We start from the raw sequence: 22,566 nt of genomic DNA, 5'->3' as shown, positions 1-22,566 counted from the left end.
AAAAGAGGAGAAGGACATCCTTATTGTATACTTTATTTAAAGCTACAAAATGATAAACAATTAGCAGATAGATGATAACTGGGTAACATCAATTAGCTGTTTAAACCTTGACATATTCACAAGCTCCCAGATCCTTGTTCAGCACCAACATTTTAGTCTATGTAGTCAAAGTCTTCTGGAATTCCAAAGTTTTTATCAATTTTACTTTCTTCAAACCCAAATTTTCTTTTGGCCCAGGATTTTATTGCAAATATGTTATCTAGAAAAAAAAAAAAGAATTTGAAAAAGAAATTTGAGAATTCAACACACAATCATACAACATCCTACTCTAATTATCCGTATCCATGCTGACTCTCAGATATATTAAAATCAGAAGTGTTTTGCTCCCTAAGAGTGCTGAGGAAGAAGACTACAGACAGGGCAGCTTCCTGAGGCTGGGCTCGTTCCCTCAGCAATTTCAGCTGCTCTTGCTCTCAAAGGGAGAACTTTCTCTCCAGACCTCTGTCCTTCCAGTCAGAGTAATGGCTTCCAGACAAGCAGCCAGCCTGAGGGACCAGGCAAGAGGGGTGTAAAGGGTACTCCTCTTAAAATAACATAGAAAAAGATGTGTCCTCAGCATCCTTACAGGGAATTTGTATTATACTACTGAAAAAGGGGTTGCACGTAGTTAAAGGAATTTACCCCAACGGGGAAACCCCAAATTGTATAAAAAAATGTTGAGACAAGCATCTTCACCCCAGTGCAGTAACAAAGGGGAGGTCAATGCCTACTCCTCAAGCATCACTGCTGGGCAGCAAGGGATGTAGGACAGTACCGATGTGCAAAGGCAGCTGCCCCACAGAGCAAGAATGACAGTCTTCCCCCAACCCCCAATTCTATAGATTTCTCATATATTTTGTAATGTTTAGTTAAAATGCTTTCCACAAACAAGAACAATGACACAGGTCTTCCAAGTCTGTCAGAGCATAGTGCATTAGTAGTAAAAATGAATAAAAGATTAAAGCAAGACCTTCCTAAGTGCTGTGACCATGTCTTGTCATCCCTCCTTCTACTCACCAACCACCCAGCGTACAATGTTCTAGAGGCAGAATCTTTGAAAAAAGATGGTTGAATTAAAATGAAATCAATAAGGTAGACCCTAGCAAAATCTGATTGGTGTCTTTATAGTTAAGACACAAAGAGAGAGAGAGGTCATAGGTTGGCAGAGGAAAGAAGATGGGGAGACTGAGGAGGAGGCAGCCATGTGCAAGGCAGAGTGGTCTCCAAGGACCCAGGACCTCAGCCTTCGATTGGTGAGAGTAGTCATTTCTGTTGTTAAACTAATCTGGAGTATCTAATCTGTAACCCTGAAAGTCAATACATGGAACTGAAGCTTTCTTTAATAAACTATTTCCATGGACTTGTTTCTGTGTATTAAATAAATATAAATTTGGAATTCAATTTTCTTTTAGAGTAAATATTACTACCTCAAGTGGAACAAACAGTGCTGTATCCTAACTGGATAGAAAGGCACTGAACTGTATAGTCTTTGAGTCTGGTTAATAGTATGTACACACACACACACACACACACATATGTATATATGTGTATACATATATTTCCTTAAAGAATCAATAGTGCTAACAAAATACCACTGTTTTTATAAGAATGTGTTATAGAAAGCTAACAAGATTTTTTGCAGTGAACTCTATCCACCTCATGCACTAAGATGCCTTTTGATTCCTAGCACAGAGAACAAAGACTCTACCACCTGAGTTTATTATGATGTAATTTGTTAAATAAGATGTAAAGTGTAGCAAAACTTTAGCAAGATAACAGTTCATCTATATTTAAAAGCTTGGGCAATCTCTCATTCTATAAACTAAAATATTAAATTCTTAGACAATATTTTTTTAAAAAAATATTACATATTTTTGTTTCTGGTTGTGTTTTATGAGATTTCTGTGTGTGCAAATGTGTCTTTATGACTATGTGTTTGAAATTTTTCTTTGGCCTTTTCTTCTGTTTGTTTTGTCCTCTTCTGGTTTGTTTTTATTTTATCATTATTTTCTTAGATGTCTCTATGTGTCCTAATGAGAGAAAAAGAGAAAGGGTGTGGATTTTGGTGGGTGGGGAAGTAGGAAAGATTCTGGAAGGAGTTGGGAGGGAACCATAATCAGAATATATTGTATTCTTAAAAACCTATCGGTGGTCCACACCTTTAATCTCAGTACTGGAGGACAGAGGAAGGCGGATCTCTAAGTTCAAGGCCAGCCTGGTCTACAGAGTACAGACAGGACTACACAGAGAAACAAAAAAACAAAATAAAACCATGTGTATTCATTATATTGTGGTGGTTTGAATAGGTATGGTCCCCACAGACTCATGCGTTTGAATGCTTGGCCCATAGGGAATAGCACTATTAGGAGGTGAAGCTTTGTTGGTGTGGGTGTGGCCTTACTGGAAGAAGTGTGTCACTGTGGGGGTAGGCTCTGAGGCCTCTTATATACTCAGGCTATGCCCAGTGTGGCTCACAGTCTCCTTCTGTTGCCTGCAGATGGAGATGTAGAATTCTCAGCTCCTCCAGCACTATGTGTGCCCATGCTTCCCGCTGTGATGATAGAGGACTAAACCTCTGAAACTGTAAGCCAGCCCCGAATAAATGTTTTCCTTTATAAGAGTTGCCTTGGTCATGATATCTCTTCCCAGCAATAACACCCAAACTACGATTGAAGTATGTGTGTGTGAATGTGCTTGCATGAGTTTATTTATGCCACGTGCAGGCAGGAGCCTTTGCGGGCCAGGGCAATGTGTTGTATACTTTAGAACTGGTGGTAAACACCGGTTTATGAGTTTTCATGTGGGTGCTGGGAACTGAAATTGGGTCCTCAGCAAGAGAAATGAGTGCTCTTAACAACTGAGCCATCTTCTCTAATCTGGAGGTTCTAGATATATTTCAAAGACACTGTGGTAAAAAGAAACCAGGCTTTAACTGATACCTAATATAATTTTTGCTATAAATACCACTTTGAAATCAGGGAGGTTTTTCTTTAGTATAATTCACTTTATCTTTTATCTTCATCTTTTCCTAACACATGTTTATGTGAAATGGGTAAGCTGCTACCTTCAATGGGAATGAAACAGTCACTAGCTCAAGCTAGCATGCGAAAGTCCATACAGTGTGAGATGACACTGATTTCTGCCCTTTCTTCCTCTGCCTCCAGAGGGCTGAGCTTGGAGGTGCTCTTTATCCTGCGGTCTTATTTGGAGCTGCGATCTGTGCTGAGCAGCCTGCCAACTAAGCCACGTCCAGAACATGGGAAAGACAGTTCTCAACAACTAATTCTGTTAGCACAGGACCACCCCTTCCAGTCCTCAGGAGACAGAGGAAGGCAGATCTCTGAGTTCAAAGCCAGTCTGGTCTACAGAATTAATTCCAGGACAGCCAGATCTGCATACAGAGAAGCCCTATCTCAAAATCAATAAAACCCAAAAACATTTCTTCTACCATCTTTCAAACTCTCAGGATGGTGCTGTTTTGTTTTTGTTGTTTCTGTTTTGCTTTATTTGCAGCTAACCATAAAGGGAAGAAGCTCTTCCCACAGTTTTTCTAATGATAATTTTGGAAGTTTATGATGAGTTGGAAAACTTACTTAACAACTGGAACTTACACTGCATTGGGGAGCAAGCGAGGGAAGCTCAGTCTGAAATCCATCTGAAGAGAGGAGCCCACAGGCTCTTACTCAGTCCCCCAAAGTGAGAGGCAGGCACTATTCACAGAGACCAGACAGGGCACAAGTTCAGAAAAGCTCAAAGGGTCAGGGAGCAAATGAGGCGTTGTGAGCGGCTACCCTCTGCCGCACACACGAGCTGCCCTTCCCACCACTTGTGTGCTGTTCCTCACAAACTACTGGAGGAAAGTCATACACTTTCATTTATGTTGTGTGCGGTAGGGGCAAAGTGAGCATGTGTGTGTGTGTGTGAGATGGTGCATGAGTGGAGGTCAGACTCAGCTCTCACCTTCTGTCATATGGGTCTAACTTAGATCCTGACCCATCTCAGCAACCCCCCCCCCCGCCCAACCATCCTTTTTTTAATCCATGAGGCCACTTGCTTCATTAGCACACTCAAAATTTAACATTTATCAAATTTATATACCATATTTGTTATCACTATTACTGTTCTTAGCATCTTTGGGAAAGAAGGTCTTAGGTAGCCAGGTTATCCTTGAACTCACTACATAGCCAAGACTAGTTTCCTTGCTCCAACTACTGAGTGCTGGGATTACAGACATGTGTCTCCATACCTAATGACATATTTCTCACTTACACTTCACCTGATACAATGTCTGCTCTTTTTCTCTTCTCTTTTCTTCACTAAAGCACTATTTTGTTTAGGAAACAACTCATAATAAAATAAATATAAATAAAATAAACATGATAGATATATGATAGACAGACTGACTGATAATTAGGAGGCCAAAGGGTTATTAATATTTCCTACTTATTTTATTATAAAATGGATTATGGGAAATGAGGTCTAAACATTCTGTGAAACACAGCCTGAACCAGCAGCAGGAAACTAGCACACATGCTTGCTCTCCGAGGCTAACCTGAGACTCACCAGCCCGTAAGTTCTTCCGTCTCTGCTCGAGCCCTAGACATACCCTCCCATGGGAGCACAGTGATAGAACTAATACATGGGCAGCGTTAGATTGTCCCCAGGTGGAGACACTCAGTCACCACCATTTTATTATCAAATATTGAGAAACATCAGGGGTATTTCTGGCAGGTTTAATCTTGTTAATCATACTTGTGTATAAACCACAACTATCATTATTTTCTCCTAAATAACGTCTTCTCTGTTTTTTTTTTTTTTTTTTGGTTTTTCGAGACAGGGTTTTTCTGTGTAGCCCTGGCTGTCCTGGCACTCACTTTGTAGACCAGGCTGGCCTCAAACTCAGAAATCCGTCTGCCTCTGCCTCCCGAGTGCTGGAATTAAAGGCGTGCGCCACCACGCCCGGCAATAACGTCTTCTTTAGGATACACAGAGTGCATTGTTGGGAGAAAAGACGATGCAGAATGGAATCTCACTATCTAGTCCAGGCTGACCTTAAATTCAGGGTCTTCCTGCCTCAGCCTCCCAACCACTAAGCTGTGGGCAGGTGCCACCACACCTGGTACCACAGTGCCCTATTAACTCCTACTTCTTAAATGTAGACCAGAAAAAGCAAGCAGGCTTCCAGTGAAGACTCAGAAAGCTGGTCTAATTCCTGTTGCACAACACACTGTGGCTGTGCACTCCTTGGACCTTGACTGTTTCTTCACACTGAGGTGTAATGATCACACCTGCCTTGAGGATTACCACAGAGATAAGATGAGCATACACCACAGACACTCATAACAGTAAAGCAGCAAAGAGCCCTCACAACACATTAGCGCTTCTTACTCGCAGAAGACAAACCTTCAGGATTCCATGATACTCCCAAATGGATTCTAAATTCAAACCCATGAAGCTGTAAGCTGCAGATACAGATCAACGGGAGGGTGTTTGCCTGCCATGTGTGAAGTCTCACATTCAATCCCCAGCACCAAAGAAAAGCAAAGCCACATGAACTTCAGTTTCACCTCATTAGAGATGAAAGGTCAGTGATCAGGAGCTTAGCTTAGGCAAAGCCACACAGAAGTTGGACCTGGAGCTGCTGCTGGCCTCACAGAACAGAAATATACTTTTATAAAGGTGAGTCATAATTCGTGTGAAGACACTGGCTTGTATGCCACGGCGGAGCCTTTGCTGTAGTCACTGTCCCACTTACCAGTCCATCGATTGGCGGCTTCTTTAGCTACTTTATTTGCTTCACCTGAAAAAAAAAAAAAGGATAAAATAATATGCATTTATTTATACAAATAAAACTATCTCCAATCCTCTACAGATATGAATCAATGTATTATAAGTTACACATGCATTAGAAATTACCATGAAAAAGATCAAATGGTACTCTAACACTGGGTCTTAAAAACCTCCTCAAATGCTCAAGAAAAGTTTAGGTTATTCAGCTACACTCAGTAAAGAACAGGAAGACAATGTGAACGGCCTCCCTGTTCTAAACCTCAACCCCCACTGTACTGACTTCTTTAAAGCCCAGGCTTATTTGACACACTTTGTCTGTTTGCTTGTTTACTGGGGGTAGCACAGCAGAGGTGTGGAGGTCAGAGGTCGCCTTGGAGAGACTGTGAGACCTGGTGGCAAACATTTTCATCCCCTAAGTCACCCTGCCAGCCTCTAAAGTACAGGTTTAAATGAGATGCTTCTGAAACAACGTACCGTGTCAAATGACAAAAACAACTTAGTGGTAAGAGTTTTATATATATTCCTACACTATGATAAATCTAACTTTAAACATTTTTAGAGACAAATCGAGATATGGTGTTTCACACCTTTAATCCTAGCACATGGAAAACATAAACAAGGGGATCTCTTAAAGGTCCCAACCAGACTGGTCTACATAGTGAGTTCTAAGAGACTTTGTCTACACAACAAATCAAAACAAACATTTTAGAGGCAAGAAAGTAATCCCATAGGAGAAAATGTTTCATTTACTTTATACGGTAAATACATAATCTTAGCTAAGCACATGGTTGTTACTTCATGCTGGAGGCTGAGACAGGAGGATCTCAGGTCTGAGACCAGCATGGACTACATGTAAGAATTTGTCTCAAAACAAAACCAAAAAATTTAGAGTAATGACTACGTGATTTGCTACTAAATGTATTTGTGCAAATATCTTCCAAGTCACCTTAGATAGAACCTAACAATGCCACAACCAACTAGGCATAAATATTACTCACAATGATGACATTTTGTTTATTGGTTGGTTGGTTGGTTGCTTTTTTGAGACAGGCTTTCTCGGTGTGACAGCCTGGGACTCACTTTCTCACAAAGATCTGCCTGCCTCTGCCTCCTGAGTATTGGGATTACAGGTATGCACCACCATGTCCCGCTGACATTTACTTTTTAAAATAATCTATTTATTTTTAGTTTATGTGTTGGTGTTTTGCCTACATGTACGACATGTATATCGGCGTAGTAGTGTCAGAGGCCCTGCAACTGGAGTTACAGACAGCTGTGAGCCGCTGTGTGAGTGCTGGGAATTGAACCTGGGTCTCCTGGAAGAGCTTAACTCTGAGTCATCTCTCTAGTCCTGATGTTTATTTTTGATTGAAAATAACATAAGTTATATATGACAGATTTCACCCTATCAAATCAATGGACTGTACAATCATTACCGCTATCTTAATTATAGAACATCTTATCAACAATAGGACACCAGGTATACAAAGCAGACAACATCCCCCCTTTTCTGGCCCCCATCAACCACCCATTTGCTTTCCATCTTATGGCTTTACTCTGTGGGGATACTTACTGTGAAGGAAACATGTATTCTCTTGAATTTGGCTTCTCTCTGTACACCAGTGTTTTCAGGGTTCATCAATACCCATCATTTTTTATAGTAAAATGCATTTCACAATTTGCTTACCTATTTGCTGACAGACATTGGGCCATTTCCACTAATCCTAACAATACTGCATTGAACATACTTTTAATTCTCTTGGGTGTAAGAAATAGAATTGCTGACTTGCATAGTCTGTATTATTTTGAGGAAGGGATAATCTGAGATGGAGTCTTTCTTTGTTTCTTTGATACAGGGTCTTACCTTAAGTTCCTGGCTCATCTGGAACCTCACTGTCAGGCTGGCCTTAAACCTGAGAATCTTCCTGCCACTGCTCCCAAGTGATAGGATTCTAAGTGTGTGCCATCATACCAGACCTTTACTTTTTAAAGTAACTGTACCACTTTGTAATCCTACCAGCTACACAAGGGTTCCAATTTCTCCACATCCTTGCCAACACTTGTGATCTTAAAAACAAACCAAAACCAAAACTGTAGCCATCTGGGGTTGGAAAGATGGCACAGCGGTTAAGAGCATTGGCTGCTCTCTCAGAAGACCTGGGTTCATGGAAGCTCATAACAATTATAACCGAAGTCCCGGGGAATCTGATACCCTCTTCTGGCCTTCTGGGTACTTCACTTACATGGGGCATAGGCATATACACAGGCAGATCACCCAAACACATAAAATTAAAAATGGGTGGGGGTGGGGGGAATTCCACCCTAAGGAATGTGAACAGACATCTCACTATGGTTCTGATTTGCTACTGATGAATGCTGTGTTTTTATTGGCCATTTGTTTATTTCCATAGAAGAACATTTGTTTAATCTGTTGACCACTTAAGCTGGCATTCTGATCATTTTACTACTGAATTATGAGCTCTTTATGATGTTTGTTTAATCTGTTGACCACTTAAGCTGGCATTTTGATCATTTTACTATGGAATTATGAGTTCTTTATATATTTTGGATATTGCCTATTTGTCAAATAGAACATTCTTCTCATTATTTATCTTTCTACAATCTTGCTATTCGGAAAAGTTTTCAGTTTTGATAAAACTCAAGTATGCTTTCTTTTGTTGTTACTGTCATACTGGCTAATCCAAGGAGGTGAAAATACATGCCAAAGCTTCCTTTTGAGAGAACTGTAGCTTGAGCCCTTACATTTAGGTCTTTGGAGCATTCAGTTTTTGCTATGGTAAGCAGAAGCAGTAAGGTCTGGGTTAATTTATTGCACTTGTAGATCTAACTGTGCCCAACAGCATTAAAAGATTTCTTTTTCAGCTGAGTGGCCTGACAATCCATAATCCTGATTGACTTCTGGACTCGCAGCTCCACTTCACTGATCGATGTCTCCCATGACTCAACACCACACCACCTCAACTGCTGGACATTTGTATTAAACTTGGAATTAAGAAAATTAGTCTTCAATATTTAAATAATATATTCTTTCTTATTTGGATCACTTCTACTTTTATATGAACCTAAGCATTACTCTATCAACTTCTGAGAAAGAAGCAGGTAGAACTGTGATGGGGTCTTCACTGATCATGGAGAAGGACATCTGAGTATGCTCGCCTTAACAATATTAAGCCTTTCACCCCACAAACCTGGCATGCCTTTCTATTGACTGGCATCTTTCTTTTGTTTCAACAGTGTTTCATGGTTTTCAGACACATCTTACCCTTCTGCTAGCTTTAGTCATAGGTCATCTGATCTGTTTTGACACAATGCAAAACCACAGATTTTCCTTTCTTAACTTCAGCTTCTATTTGTTCAGTGTTAGCATACAAAGATACAAATGAACTTGAGCATGGTAATGAAATCCCAGCATCTGAAATGGCTGAGATTCCAAAATTCAATGTCAGCCTGGACACAGCAAAACCCAAACAATCAAACAAAGAAAACACATATGGTGGGGCTGAAGAGACCGCTCAGTGGTTAAGACCACTGACTGTTCTTCCAAAGGTCCTGAGTTCAAATCCCAGCAACCACATGGTGGCTCACAACCATCCATAATAAGGTCTGAAGCCCTCTTCTGGTGTGTCTGAAGACAGCTACAGTGTACTTACATATAATAATAAATAAATCTTAAAAAATCCCCACACATATGGTTTTTAAAGTATTGACATGTTGGTAATGTAAACCTCGGACATTATTAGTCAGAATAGTTTTAGGGATGTTTACTTCTGTTTATATAAATACTATTGAAAATTTATTGTGGGGGCATTTGTTTCCACATATATAAATATGATGAAGATTGTCTATATAGCTACAAAAATATATAATCTAAAAGCAACTGCCTTTAGTTCTTCCTCTTCAGACTGAGTATTCTGAGGTTTTTATGTTTGTTTGTTTTGTTTTTCTTGACTGATTGCCCTGGCTAGAACTCCTAGTCCAGGCGGAACTCGTGATGAGGGAGAATTCCATCAGGAGCACGGCCTCTGCATAGACTGAGGAACTTCATGTCCAGCCCCAGTTTACTGAATACTGTTAATTGCATATGACTATTAAATTAAAAAGAATGTCTTTTAGCTGGGTGTGGTGGTACCCACCTTTAATCCAACACCCTGTCTCTACAGGGGTCAGGGGGAATAACTTACAATTAATAGGCCAGCCTGGTCTGCATAATGAATTCTAGACCAGCCAAAGGGACACAGTGAGGCCTTGCCTCACACAAAAACTAAAACAAAACAAAAGCAAAACAATTCTTTTTCATTTATGTAGACAAAGATTTGGTTGTCCTCCTCCCACTAACTTTTATTTTATAATATCTTGCATTTTTGTAGGTTAGCTATGTTGTTTCACAGGCACAACAAACCCTACGTGCTCAAGATAAGTGACACTTTGTCAGGTGAGTAATCCTTCTCCTGGGCTGCTGCACTGGGCCGACGAGTATTTGGTTGAGATTTTCACTATGAACTTAATTTTCCTTTCTTGTTACCTCTTTGTCTTGCTGTGACAGCAGAATGATGCTGGCACTGAGTGTTAACCTACACAGTTCTCTACTCTCAGCTCAAAGAGTCATTTAAACATTCGGTAGAATTCCATCACTGACCACTGTCTGGATCTGTAGTTCAGTGGTAAATCTGCATCCTTATGTTCTAGTTCATCTGATTTTAGCAAAGGGATACTCAGGATTTAACCCGGAGCTGGACCACCTGCATGAGGAGCATGTGAGCCACAGAGCTGACTACACCATTCCTCATTCAACTGCTTGTTCAAAGAATTATTCAGTATTCAAATACTAGAGCTTTCAGCTATTATTATCGAATCTATCTGTCCTTTTACTTCTTTAGGCTTTTGCCCCATGGATTTTATAATTCATGTCTTATCTGCATATATTAATTGCTTTTCTGTTGCTATGATAAACACCATGACCAAAGGCACCCTATGAAGAAAAAAATATATTCTGGCTTAAAGAGTTCCATTATGGTCAGGAGGCAGCAAGCAGCAGGCATCGGGGAGGCATGGAGGTAGCAACAGAGAGCTTTAAATACAAACAGGAGGCAAAGATCAAAGGGAATGGATAAAAAGCTTCAAACTCTCAAAGCCTGCCTCCTGGGCAAACTCCCTCAGCTGGGCTGCAGCTCCTAACTCTCCCCAAACAGTGGCATCAGCTGGGAACCAGGATACAAGTACAGGAGCTTGCAGGGGAGGTTACTCTCTCAGACCATCCCATGCACACACATGACCTGTATGTTCTGACCCGTCGTAGTCGTCATCATCCTCATCAGCTGCACTTGCCACACTGGCAGTAACTCACCTCACAGGCTATTTTCTTTGCTCTTAGTGTAGTTGCTATGACCCCTTTCAATTACTGTTTGTAAGTCTTCCTCCAGCCTTTTCCTTTAAAATATTTTTGTCTTTAAATAGGAGTCTTTTCTAGGTGGCATATAATTAGTTGACTTATTTCCTTCCCTCTTGGCCTCCCCAGCCTTTTCACTGGGAAACAAGCCATATTCCCTTAGTATAATTAGATACTATTTACATGACATTCTGTCATTCCCCATGTATGATGGTTTAAATGAGAAATATCCCTCATATTCTCTCAGATTTGAACCATCCCCCCACCCCCCCACCCCCCAGTTGGTGGCACTGTTTGGGGAGGTCACAGAACCTTTAGAAGACAGAGCCTTGCTGGAGGACGCACACCACTAGGGTGGGTTCTGGAGTTTAGATACCGATGGCTTCTGTCTGATGCTTTGTTTTCTGTGTGTAGTTCAAATGTGCTTGGCCAGCTCTTTGCTCCACGCCTCACTCACCACTGTGGACTCACCCTCTAGAACCACAAGCCAAAGGAAACCCTCTCATCCACAGGTTATGTTTGGTCGGTGTTTATCATAGCAACAGAAAGAAACGGGTGCACTTGGTCAGATGTCCCTTTTATCTTTCAATTTTTCCATAACTAATGTTTGTATTAAGTGGAATTATTTAAAGTTTTTCTATCTTTCTCCCTTTCTCCCTCAAATTTCTGCACTCTAAAATAATGTAAAACATACACACACACACACACACACACACACACGCAAAACTAAAAAAAAAAAAAAAAAAAAACCTCAGGGTAGCTGAGTGGTGGCACACAGCACTCGGCAGGGGTGGGGGCGGGGGCAGGGGCAGGGGAGGGGGCAGGCAAATCTGAGTTCAAGACCAGCTCGGTCTACAGAGTGACTTCCAGACAGCCAGGGCTACACAGGAAAACCCTGTCTTAGAAAAGAAAGAAAGAAAAAGAAAAGAAAAGAAACTCACAGATTTTGCTTGCCAGAAATACTCTACAAAGGAAATTTAACGCCGGCTTCCCCTGCTGGTTTTTGTACCATGTGCTTGGGGGTGGTGTTGTTATCTTTTGGTATTTTGGTGACTATCCTAAGGATTGGCACTAATGTCTGACTCTTTAGCATTCTAATTCAGATAAGTCTCAACGTTATTTCCCTATCTTTCCCGCTGGATGACATCACTTTCATCAGGTATGCGGCTGTGGCGGTGGACTGTACTTTATACACCACGTGGTTACTTACAGACAGGACTGCTTTACACAGATGCCTCCTAAATCAGATTAAAAGGTAAATATATGCGGTATATGTAAATTGTCTACTTAACCTCACTAGTGATTTTCTTCTTCATATTGAGCAACTTAGGTGCCAATGTTACTTTCCCTCCATGTGAAGAGCTCCCTTCAGAGTTCTGAAGGGTTCCTCTGCTACAAGCTAGTAGTCGTTCACTAAGATATCTTACTTTGCCCATTATCTCTGGAGGACCTGTTTCTGGAAATACAATCCCTGACTGACAGCTTTCCTTCATTATTCAGAATGCATCCTCCCCGAGACCCCTCCCTGCCCCAAATGCTTTTGGCTTCGGGATTTCTAAGTAGAAAAAGTGGCTAATCTCAGTGACGATCCCTGATTACGACTACGACTTGGTTCTTTCTTGCTACTTTCAAAATTGCCCTTAATTACAACAATTTGATCGTGATGCCACAGGTGTTAGGTCTGAAAGGTTTCCTCATTATTGGTTCTTCCTCTTCCTAAGCTCAGAGCATCGCCATGGTGCCATCTTTCACTCTGCTGACTCTTTCCCAGTCAGCTCCATCCGTACTGTGTGCAGTCTGACCTCAGTTCGGCTGCTGCAGTTCTAAACTCCAGAGTTTCTCCTCAGTCCTTCTAGTACGGCTTCTATTTCTTTACTAATACTATGTGCTTTGTGAGTTGCTTAGGCCTTCCTTTATCTTTATAGGCAGCTCTCCTTTGGTGAATATGCTTAGAGCAGCTCGATGAACTTGTCTGCTGAGCTTAGCACTGCTTGCTCGGAGCAGCCTCTACATTGTAGCTTGTGAGGTACATTCTCTTCTTTCTTTGCAAGTCCGATAATATTTAATACAGAACTGATCATTTACATATAGACAGGCAGCCAGGCAGCAGTGGCGCACGCCCATGTACCATGGCAGCCAGGTGGAGGCAGCACACACCCAGCGCTCAGGAAACAAAGCAGGATTTAAGCTGCCCAGGCTGGCCTCAAACTTCTGACCTTTATGCCTCATCTTCCCAGACAGCTGGGCCTGTAGGTATGTACCACCACGCCTGGCTTACTTTCAAGTACTTTTGTGAAAATTTAGTTTCTACATCTAGTTTTACTTAATCTTGTTCAAATAATGACTATGGTAGCTAAAATCGTAGTATTTTTAAAAATAAAACTGTTGCTCTGACTTTTCGCTTTCCTAGTTACTGACAACTAAACTTGTGAATAGCATCAATTATCCCACCGGAAGGATGAACTGCAAATATTTCCTGCAGACATTATTTAAAAACAAATTACTATTAGACACGTCTCTATGGACTATTATTAGGAAATCTTGCCCCACATGAATGGAGGACAACTTGGGTAAGCCTGATTGTTGTAATGTGAGTGTACGAGCCATGCTGTCAAGAGCTAAATCCTATTACAATCAATTTCTAAACCACATAATCCTTTAATCCAATTATTTCTGACTAACTTGATAGCTGAAATCCTATGAAAATCTTCATTATAAAAAAGGACATTAACATTTGGGGTTAGAAGTTAGAGCCTAATAAAGTTATTTAAATTTAATGATGATATTTCTGACATCTGCTACTAACAATTTTAAGTTTCTTGGATCTGTGGAAATCGTAGTTTTCACTGAAAAACTTCATGAATAATTTACTGCATATGGTATAGGAGGCAATAGCCAGTACACAATCTGCTTCATTAAAATTTAAAACAATTGTTTATTTTTATACATATTTCCCTGGTCTAGCAGGCACTGCACTCCTTTCTGAGTCCAGTTACACATATGTGAAACTACGATGTCCTCAGCTCATGGTCACAAGTTTAATATCTAACTTTACTCTCCGCTGTTTTCAAATACACTAATCTGATCCTTGGCAAAAAGCGATCAGCTATTAATCCAATCAGTGTAATTGTCACGTCAGAGATAGTTTTCCTGTCAGGAAATGTGACCATTGTGATGGTCTGCCCCGCTGGTTCTGCCTCTTGTTCATTACTCTGTTCTGACTGACACTGTTCAGTTTGCATCACACTTTCCTAGGCTGCACAACTGGAGATATTAGTCTGCATTCCAAGCAAGCCTGTTTTGCTAGGTGATTTTGGATCTTTGTAAGTACTCCTGAGCTTGTTATGGGCATGCTAAGATACCTGGCCATAGTTAGCTGTTTTCAATCTTGAGTCTCATGATGCATAAGTGATGTTGGCCAGGGTCACCTGCCCAAGGAACCACCTGGTGCAGTACCGTGAGAATCACGAAGTAGCAAATCTGAAATCCTCACTAAGGAGAGCGAACAGTTACAGCTCCCAAACAGAGAGAGGCGTGCGTGGGACACGAAGAAAGGAAGTGCTGCTCCCGGGAAGCAGCGACAACCACCGCACAGCAGCTGGACAGTGCTGCTCTTTAAGATGCTTTATTTTGGTTTAGTTTTTGGTTTTTCAAGGCAGGGTTTATTTGTGTAGCCCTGGCTATCCTGGCACTATCTCTGTAGACCAGGCTGGCATCAAATTCAGAGATCTGCCTGCCTCTGCCTCCTAAGAGACAAAGATTTTCACAGAGATGGAAGTAGAACTCGTTGAGACAGCCATTCTTAACAAATTCTGTGTTTGGAGAGACGTCTCTTCTCACAGATTCTTTTTCACCGTTCAGAAGAACAAAGTGCTTAGCTCTATAAAATTAGCTATTTCAATTGAAAGTTGTAAAATCAGAGGATCTTCAGTGAACATAGATGCTCACAGCAGCAGGAAACCAAAGAGGAGGTGGCAACCAGGAAGCTAGCTTCACTAATCTTCCACTCTCAAAAGGTCACCTGCTCGAGATGCAGCTGTGTGGTGTGCCTAAGGTCCTGAAGAGCTTCCCAGATCTGTTTCTACCCCCGGCTCAACACCCTCAGGTGACTTGCTTTCAGATCAGCATGGCTGTATCTTCCAGCAGGTCCTGAATTCACCTGCCCTGACGCAGCCTAATCCCTCTGTGATCAATTCAAACTCTCAGGTTTTTCCAGGAAGCAAATCTGTTCCTCAGACCCTCTGCCTGGTCTGCTCCTTTCTCCCTGCAGTGTCAAGTGGCCCCCCTTGCCACTGTTTCTTTAGGGCAGTGCTTGCTTGCTTAGCTGGCTAGTTTCCTTTTGTTTACGCTCTACACTGCTTGGCCATAGTCAAGGAAGATCTTTTGTTCTATGGTCTCCACTGTATGGTCACAGGTGTTTCCTTGGGCAGGTGGCCCTGACTGTGCTGTAATTCCAGCATTCTGGAGCCTGAGGCAAGGGAATTGCTAGCTTGCTAGCTTGAAGCCAGCTTGGGCTACATAGAAAGAACTTGTTCTTAAAAGACAGCAGCTCACACACAGACACACACAGACACACACACACACACACACACACACACACACGCCCAAACACACACACTCCAGCTAGGCCACCTTAATTACAATCCAACTCTGCGCTGGCTACTTCTAATGTACCAAGTACTTGCAGTTTTCTCAAAGTCTTAGTCATGTACTATGTCTGAGTTTTAAAAAGATACACTTAGTAAAGTTTGCCCTAAACAAAAGTAAGTTAAATAGAAAAATATGGGAAAAGTTATATATATTTTCCTAAACAGTTTAATGTTAAATTCTTATAATGTTTTTTAAAATTCTATAAGTATTATAATTTTATATTATATAAATACATAAATAATGCCAAGCTTTGAGGGTTCAATTTTAAAATTGAAATAAGGCAGGTAAGATAGCTCAGTGGTCAAAGGTGCTCGCTACCAAGCTTGATGGCCTGCGTCAGACTCCTGAGATCCAGATGGGAAGAAGAGAGAACCAGCTGCTGTAAGCTGTCCTCTGCCCTCCACAGTTACAAGAAAGTCACTGGTGTATCCATCCATAAGACAACCTTACAACTTGGCAGGCTCTCGTATTTCTGTACCCTTTTCTTAGCCGGTAACAGTAGGTTTCCTCATAGACTGGAGGTGCCTGAGAGCACCCGGCTCCTTCTCTGACCTCTCAGTTTCCTGACCGTCTTACGCCTCTACTGTCCTTACCCGGCTCACCTTCCTTACTCTTGAAATGATTTCAGCGGCAAAGCTGTGACCACTCAGGGCTGGACTGAGTCTCTTTAGAGACATCATGCGGAAGGCAGTGTCTTTCTGTTAGATAGCTGCACGCGCAGCACTGAAGTGGCTTAGGAGGAAGCCGGTCTTCTCATAAACAAGGAAAGGATCGTTCTGGGCAAGTAGAGATGCAAAGTCTCCGGTTACCACATTAAAGATGCTCAAGTTATGATGCAAACTTACGTATCTCTTCCACAACCTGTGGGTCACATTCTCTGTATTTTTCCACTTCTGCCTTGAGTTGCTGCCTTTGGTCTCGAAATGAAGAAAGTTCTTTTGCAAGCCTGGCTCGTTCTTCCTGGATTTAAAGGATTTTATGTACAGTTAGGCCAAATAAAATCTTATGTGTAATGTAATAAATTTCAAAAATACATGTTTTGACATGCTATATTTATCTACTCAGTTCTCAGTGTCCATGGGTTCTGCATCTGAAGATCCAATTATCCACTATCAAAACTACTTAAAAAACACAACAAAACAAGGCAACCCCCACCACCTGTACTAAACATGTACAGAAGTTTCTCTCAATGCACTCACCCTCTGAATGATACAACATAACAAATGTTTACAGAGCATTTCTGTTGTAGTAGGAATTATAAGTAATCTAGATATTACTTAAAAGATTATTATTAAAACTATATGCAACTATTATGCCATCTTGTAGACATGTATTACATTTATATCTAAATATGCATTTTACATAAATGTATTATAGAGACATATATAATTGGCATGTTCATTTATGCATTATTTGTGTGGATATCAGAGAACTTGCAAGAGCCAGGTCTCTCCTTCCATTCCGAGGGTCCTGGGGATTGAATTTAGGCTGTCAGGCTTGGAAAGCCTTTACCTGGTGAGCCTCACTGGCCCAATTTTTTTAAATAACAAACTTGAACATCCAGATTTTAGTATCTCACAAGGTCTAGGAGCCACTCCCGCTGTGGAAACTGAGGTATGCTTGTACTCACATGTATGAACAGTATAGTAAGTCTAATTCTCGTCCTTCACTGAACTCTCCAGTGCTTTTCATAGATATGAGTAATTAAATAAAATAAATATGCTGAGTGTAATAATTGTAAGCAGGCAGGAACGGATGGTTAACATGGATGAACTCAAAGATGATGACGCTGCCATACATCAGGGGAAAACTCGCACTACTTTTTGGGTAGTTTCATGGCTTGTGCTAACACATGTAAGTCATAGTTTCTGTCAACATCAGTCATTAAGCAATTATTCTTTAAAGAGTGTTTGAAAAAAGTTCTAGAGCTCTTTTCAATTTTAAATGATTAACCTTTATAAATATTTAAAGGGATCAGAAATGGCCTCCTGCCATTTTTCTTTCAAGATGAACAACATAAGGCTTTTAAATAGCATGAGCCAACAGACAGGTACCCTTTGACATTTCAGGCAGAGGCTTCACCAACTCAGAGATGCCATGGTGCTACAAATGTGTGACTAACATTTGTGAAATTGGAAAAATAATTTCACACAAAATCAAATGCTGGCAAAGATTCTCAGATAAATTTAAGGCAAAAGTCAAAGTTCAAATGGCCTGCCTGGAACTGGCCCAAGGCTCCCTGCCTGCCTCTGTGCACTTTCTCCTTGTTCTCTAGCTTTGGCTTTGCTGCTGCTGTTGCTGTCTAGACGGTAAGATGCTCTAGAACAGCCCAGCCCATAGAGCACTGCATGGTGGGGACATCCTAGCTCTGCACTCTCCACTGCAGGGTCATTAGACACATGTGTGCCATTATGGTAGCTATGACTGAGAAACTGAACTATGCATGACTTAAATACAAATGGGTAAATATAATTAGTAAATGCCACACTGACACAGCTCAGAGAAATAAATTTAAGGCTAAGTAGGATGTAACGGAATGGTCTTTCCTTGCTATCTAAGCCCAGATGATCCATGCTTTGACAGAAGAAAGAGGAAAAGGGAAGGCTAGTGAAGAGAAGAGAAGCAGAGGGAGAACACCCATGTGAGTGCAATGACAACTCTGCAGGCACCTGGATGTGAAGACAGCCTAGATGGCACCAGTGCAGGAACCTCTGCCAAGGTATTCAATGCCTTCGTGCTTCCAGTTCCTCAAATACAGAACTAGCGATAGGTGACTGCCATTCCTTACACTGTTGGCAAACAAACTGCACTTGGAAAGTACCTGACAATGTACCCAGTGTAGCTACTTCTTCAGCAGCATTGCCATGACTGATCGCTAACAGAGGGTGAGTACTGTTGTAGAAATTATTTAAACCCAGCCCCGCCTTTGCTTATTGAGTTCCCAGATAAAAAAAACACAAACAGCCTTTATATTTTTAATAAGGCTTAAGCAGCACAAAAGCTGAGCAACTACCAAGCCTCCATATTATCAGAATCTACTTTCCTACTCATAACCCTGAATTAAGCACAAATACTTCCATGAGGTGTTGCTTCATTTGTGACAGCTAGTCACTGGCCAAAAAAAAAAAAAAAAAAAAAAAAAAGAGCCCTAATTTCATCTACAGATAGAATGCTGTTCAAAAAGGACAAACAGATGCAGGATAGTCAACTGCTAAGCTCTGCTAAGGCAGGGTAAGCTAGTCATTCATAATTCCTGCTTCAGATGTTCTGGGCCAGAAAGCTGAAGATAGATGCTCGAACACTGTAAGGAACAATGGAGACTGTCCAGGAAGTCATCTGTCTCTGCCAACTGTTTAAATTTTGGAAGTTATGTTCCTGCATACTGCATACCTGCAATATATATTTGAATATATATTCCTTTTTAAATCTCTGACGGGGTTGAAGACTAGTTATAGTCTCATAATTGAGCTTATGTTGTTTAGCATTAAAGAAGGTGTTCTAGATTTAAAAGGATGGCTTTCAGATGGTAATACAAGTTAAAAATCAAACATGATTGAGGAACAGAATTATAAACCCTTTAACTTAGGATAGACGATAAAACACTTTATCTAAATTACCAAATATGATGAACCAGATGTTACAAGTATATATCATACCTAATAATTTGCATACTTGTTATAGTTGCTGAGAGAAAAGAGTCCTTTATTGGACTAAAAGTGGGAATTGTTGAGGTTTTGTCTTTTACTGTCTATTGTAATGCTAAGCACAGGCCCCCAAGACATGCCAACAGCCAATAGCTGGGCAGAAGAGACATAGGTGAGGTTTCAGTTTCCAGGACTTGGGGTCAGATGAGGAAGAGGAAGAAGAGGAACAAGGTGAAGGTGCAGGAGAGAGAAGGAGAAGCTGCCATGGGTTAGGTGAGCCATAAAGACATGGCCCTGTGGGCTAGCAAAATGGAGTTAAGAACAGTCAGATGAAATATAGTATGGCAATAATTTGGGGTTCAGTAGGAAAGTAGATTCTGATAATATGGAGAATAGGTATCTGCCCAACTTTTGGCTGTTGGCATCTTTATTCACCAATCAGAAATAACGTGGGACAGGGTCACAGGGGCTACATGCAGACTTCAGACTCTTGGGGGCCCACACTTAGTATTACAGTAGACAATAAAAGACAAAACCTCAATAGAGTACTTCTGAAACTTCCTGTCTTAAGACATTCTTAGGAGCCTTTTTGAATTACTATACTCTTCTGAGGGCTGAAAGCTCTGCTGTGGCTTGACAGTAGGCCTCCCTACCCCCAGCTCCACCGTCTACATGGATTGACTCATACTCGGTAACCTGGTTGACAATTTCCAGACATGCCTATGCCACTACTCATTGTAGGTGCTTCTCTCAGCTACTGCCAGTGTTACAGAAAAAAAGAAATGGAACAAAGAAGCAGCAACTACTACTATCAACTGCAGAAATAGCAGGTTTGGGTGATGCCAAGAGGCGACCTTCCCTTAAACAGTATACAGAAAATTACTGACATCCAATTTCTATCTCTGACTGCTGAAAACTAACATGAAAGAATAAATCTGAAGTAAATGTGGAAACACATACTCCCTATAAACTGTGAAACAGTCCTTTCTGTAGTGCAGAGCATTTCCAGATTGCTCCCTTTCACAATCAAGCAATAGGAACAGAGGCTAAGGTGGAGTGTTTAGTAGTCTGTGCTGATGTTTAATGTTAAAATATAGAGAATTTATTCAACTCTTTGTCTTTCTTCTCTTCCCTCCCTTTGTTTCTTTCAGTTACCATTGTTTTGAACTAGAGTCTCCTTATGCCAGACTTGAACTTCCTATGTAGCTGAGAATGACCTTGAACTTTGGACCTCCTGAGTATTGGGGCTTACAGGCAAGCACTACCCCAGGTTTATGCAGTACTGAGGCTTAGCCCATGGTTTTGTACACACTAAGCAAAAGTTCTACCAACTTAGCTACATCCCCTGTCATTTGTATGTTTGTTTTGAGTCACGTTTCACACCATATTCCAGGCTGGCCTGGAACTCATTATGTCGTCCAGACAGCCTTCTAAGTGCTAGGATTACGGGCATGAACCACCACACTTGACTTAAAACATTTTTATAACTCCATTGTTGAAATAAAGAGGAAGCTAAAAGTACCTGATTCTAAAATACAAAATCTCTGGTAGCACATTAAAGCACATACTGCACTTTTAATAGTCAAACAGGTTGGGCCAAGGGCATGTGTAGCCCAGTGGTAGAGTACAAAACTCTAGGTTCCTCTCTACCCCCATATCCATCTGATCAAGCAGATCTCCTACAGCCTCCACTACCCTTACCCCCATCCCATCCACATCCCTTTGTCTCAGCCTTCTGCAGGTACTTCCTGGGAACCTGCCTGCCATGTCTGCCAGGAAATCAGGTAGGCCTTCACTGTCTCTCGTCTCTTGTAAACCCAATAGCCCAGTCTCATGCTCACATCTGTATGACACCACCCGCTGTAGCCTCCTCTTCCTCCCTGCCCCCAATTCTAGCAGAACCCATAGATCTTCTCCCTCCCTCACTACTCCCTCCCCACATCCTTTCATTCAAGCCTCCAATCCAGCATGTATTCTCTGGGAACTCTATAAACTGCCAATTCCGGCCTCTCCTCCTTCCCTGCACCTGTTTGGGTCAGGGTGGCTAAGCATATCCCAGAGGCACACTCTGCATTCTTCCCTCTGTGAACCCTTATCTGCACCTCCCCACTTCTAGCCCAGCTCCATCTCAAGTATCAGCTTTCACTAAGAATACATCCTAACTGGAGCCCCCAGTGGCCATACCTGTCAGGATCTCAGAATTACTCTCCACCAGGCAACTCACAGCCACCACATTCTCCTAAGAACCAGAGAGGGCAAAAGAAACCAAGGAGCAAAACACCCACTCAACAAAGACAAGACCAAACATCAGCACCTAAAATTACAATCTTCCCAATCCCAGATGACAAGCCACCTGCATAAAAACACAACCATTAACAGCCAGGACAACATGTCTCCACTAGAGCCCAGCAACCCTACCACAATAGGCCCTGAAAAATGCAGTGTAGCTGAAGCATAAGACAAGGACTTTACAATAGACTTTAAGACTATTTTAGAGAGCCTTAAAGAAGAAATAATCCATTAAAGACATCCATGAAATGAAGAAAACTGTTCAAGAACTATAGATGGAAATAGAATCGGTAAAGAAAACCCAAACTGAGGGAAAGCTAAAAATTAAAAATATAAAAACTCAAACAAGAAACTCAGAGGCAAGCCTCACCAACAGAATACAAGAGATAGAAAAGAGAATCTCAGTCGTTGAAGACAAAATGAAAGGAATGGGTAACTTAGTCAAAGAAAATGTTACATCTAAAAATATCAGGTGCAAAGTATCCAGGAAATCAGGGACACTATGAAAGGGACAATTCTATGAATGATAGAATAGAGGAAAAGGAAGAAACCCAAACCAAAGGCACAGCAAATATCTTCAACAAAATTAGAGAGGAAAAGTTCCCCAACCTAAAGAAGGTAATATCTATCAAAGTATAAGAAGCATACAGAGCTCCAGACTCTGGACTAGAAAAGAAACTCCCCACATCACATAATAATAAAATATCAAACATACAGAACAAAGAAAGCTTATTAAAAGCTGCAAGG

The 22,566-nt window shown here is 41.2% G+C and overlaps 1 protein-coding gene across 1 annotated transcript in view; it reads right to left on the bottom strand.

Moving 5' to 3' along the window:
- Positions 1-17: 17 nt before the first annotated feature.
- Positions 18-22,566, bottom strand: part of Mnd1 (meiotic nuclear divisions 1) — a 77,387-nt gene continuing 54,838 nt past the window's right edge. Inside the window, exons 7-9 of the mRNA XM_021158687.3 lie at positions 16,732-16,846; positions 5,795-5,839; positions 18-259 (exon numbers count right to left, since the gene is read on the bottom strand). Of these exons, the coding sequence (XP_021014346.2) occupies positions 153-259; positions 5,795-5,839; positions 16,732-16,846 (267 nt within the window). The 3' untranslated portion in view covers positions 18-152. The remainder of the gene's footprint in view (positions 260-5,794; positions 5,840-16,731; positions 16,847-22,566) is intronic.

The sequence above is a fragment of the Mus caroli genome, unplaced genomic scaffold (genome assembly GCF_978045245.1).
Source record: "Mus caroli unplaced genomic scaffold, Mus_caroli_1 scaffold_3, whole genome shotgun sequence".
Taxonomy (NCBI): domain Eukaryota; kingdom Metazoa; phylum Chordata; class Mammalia; order Rodentia; family Muridae; genus Mus; species Mus caroli.
This window is presented reverse-complemented; position numbering and strand designations above follow the sequence as displayed.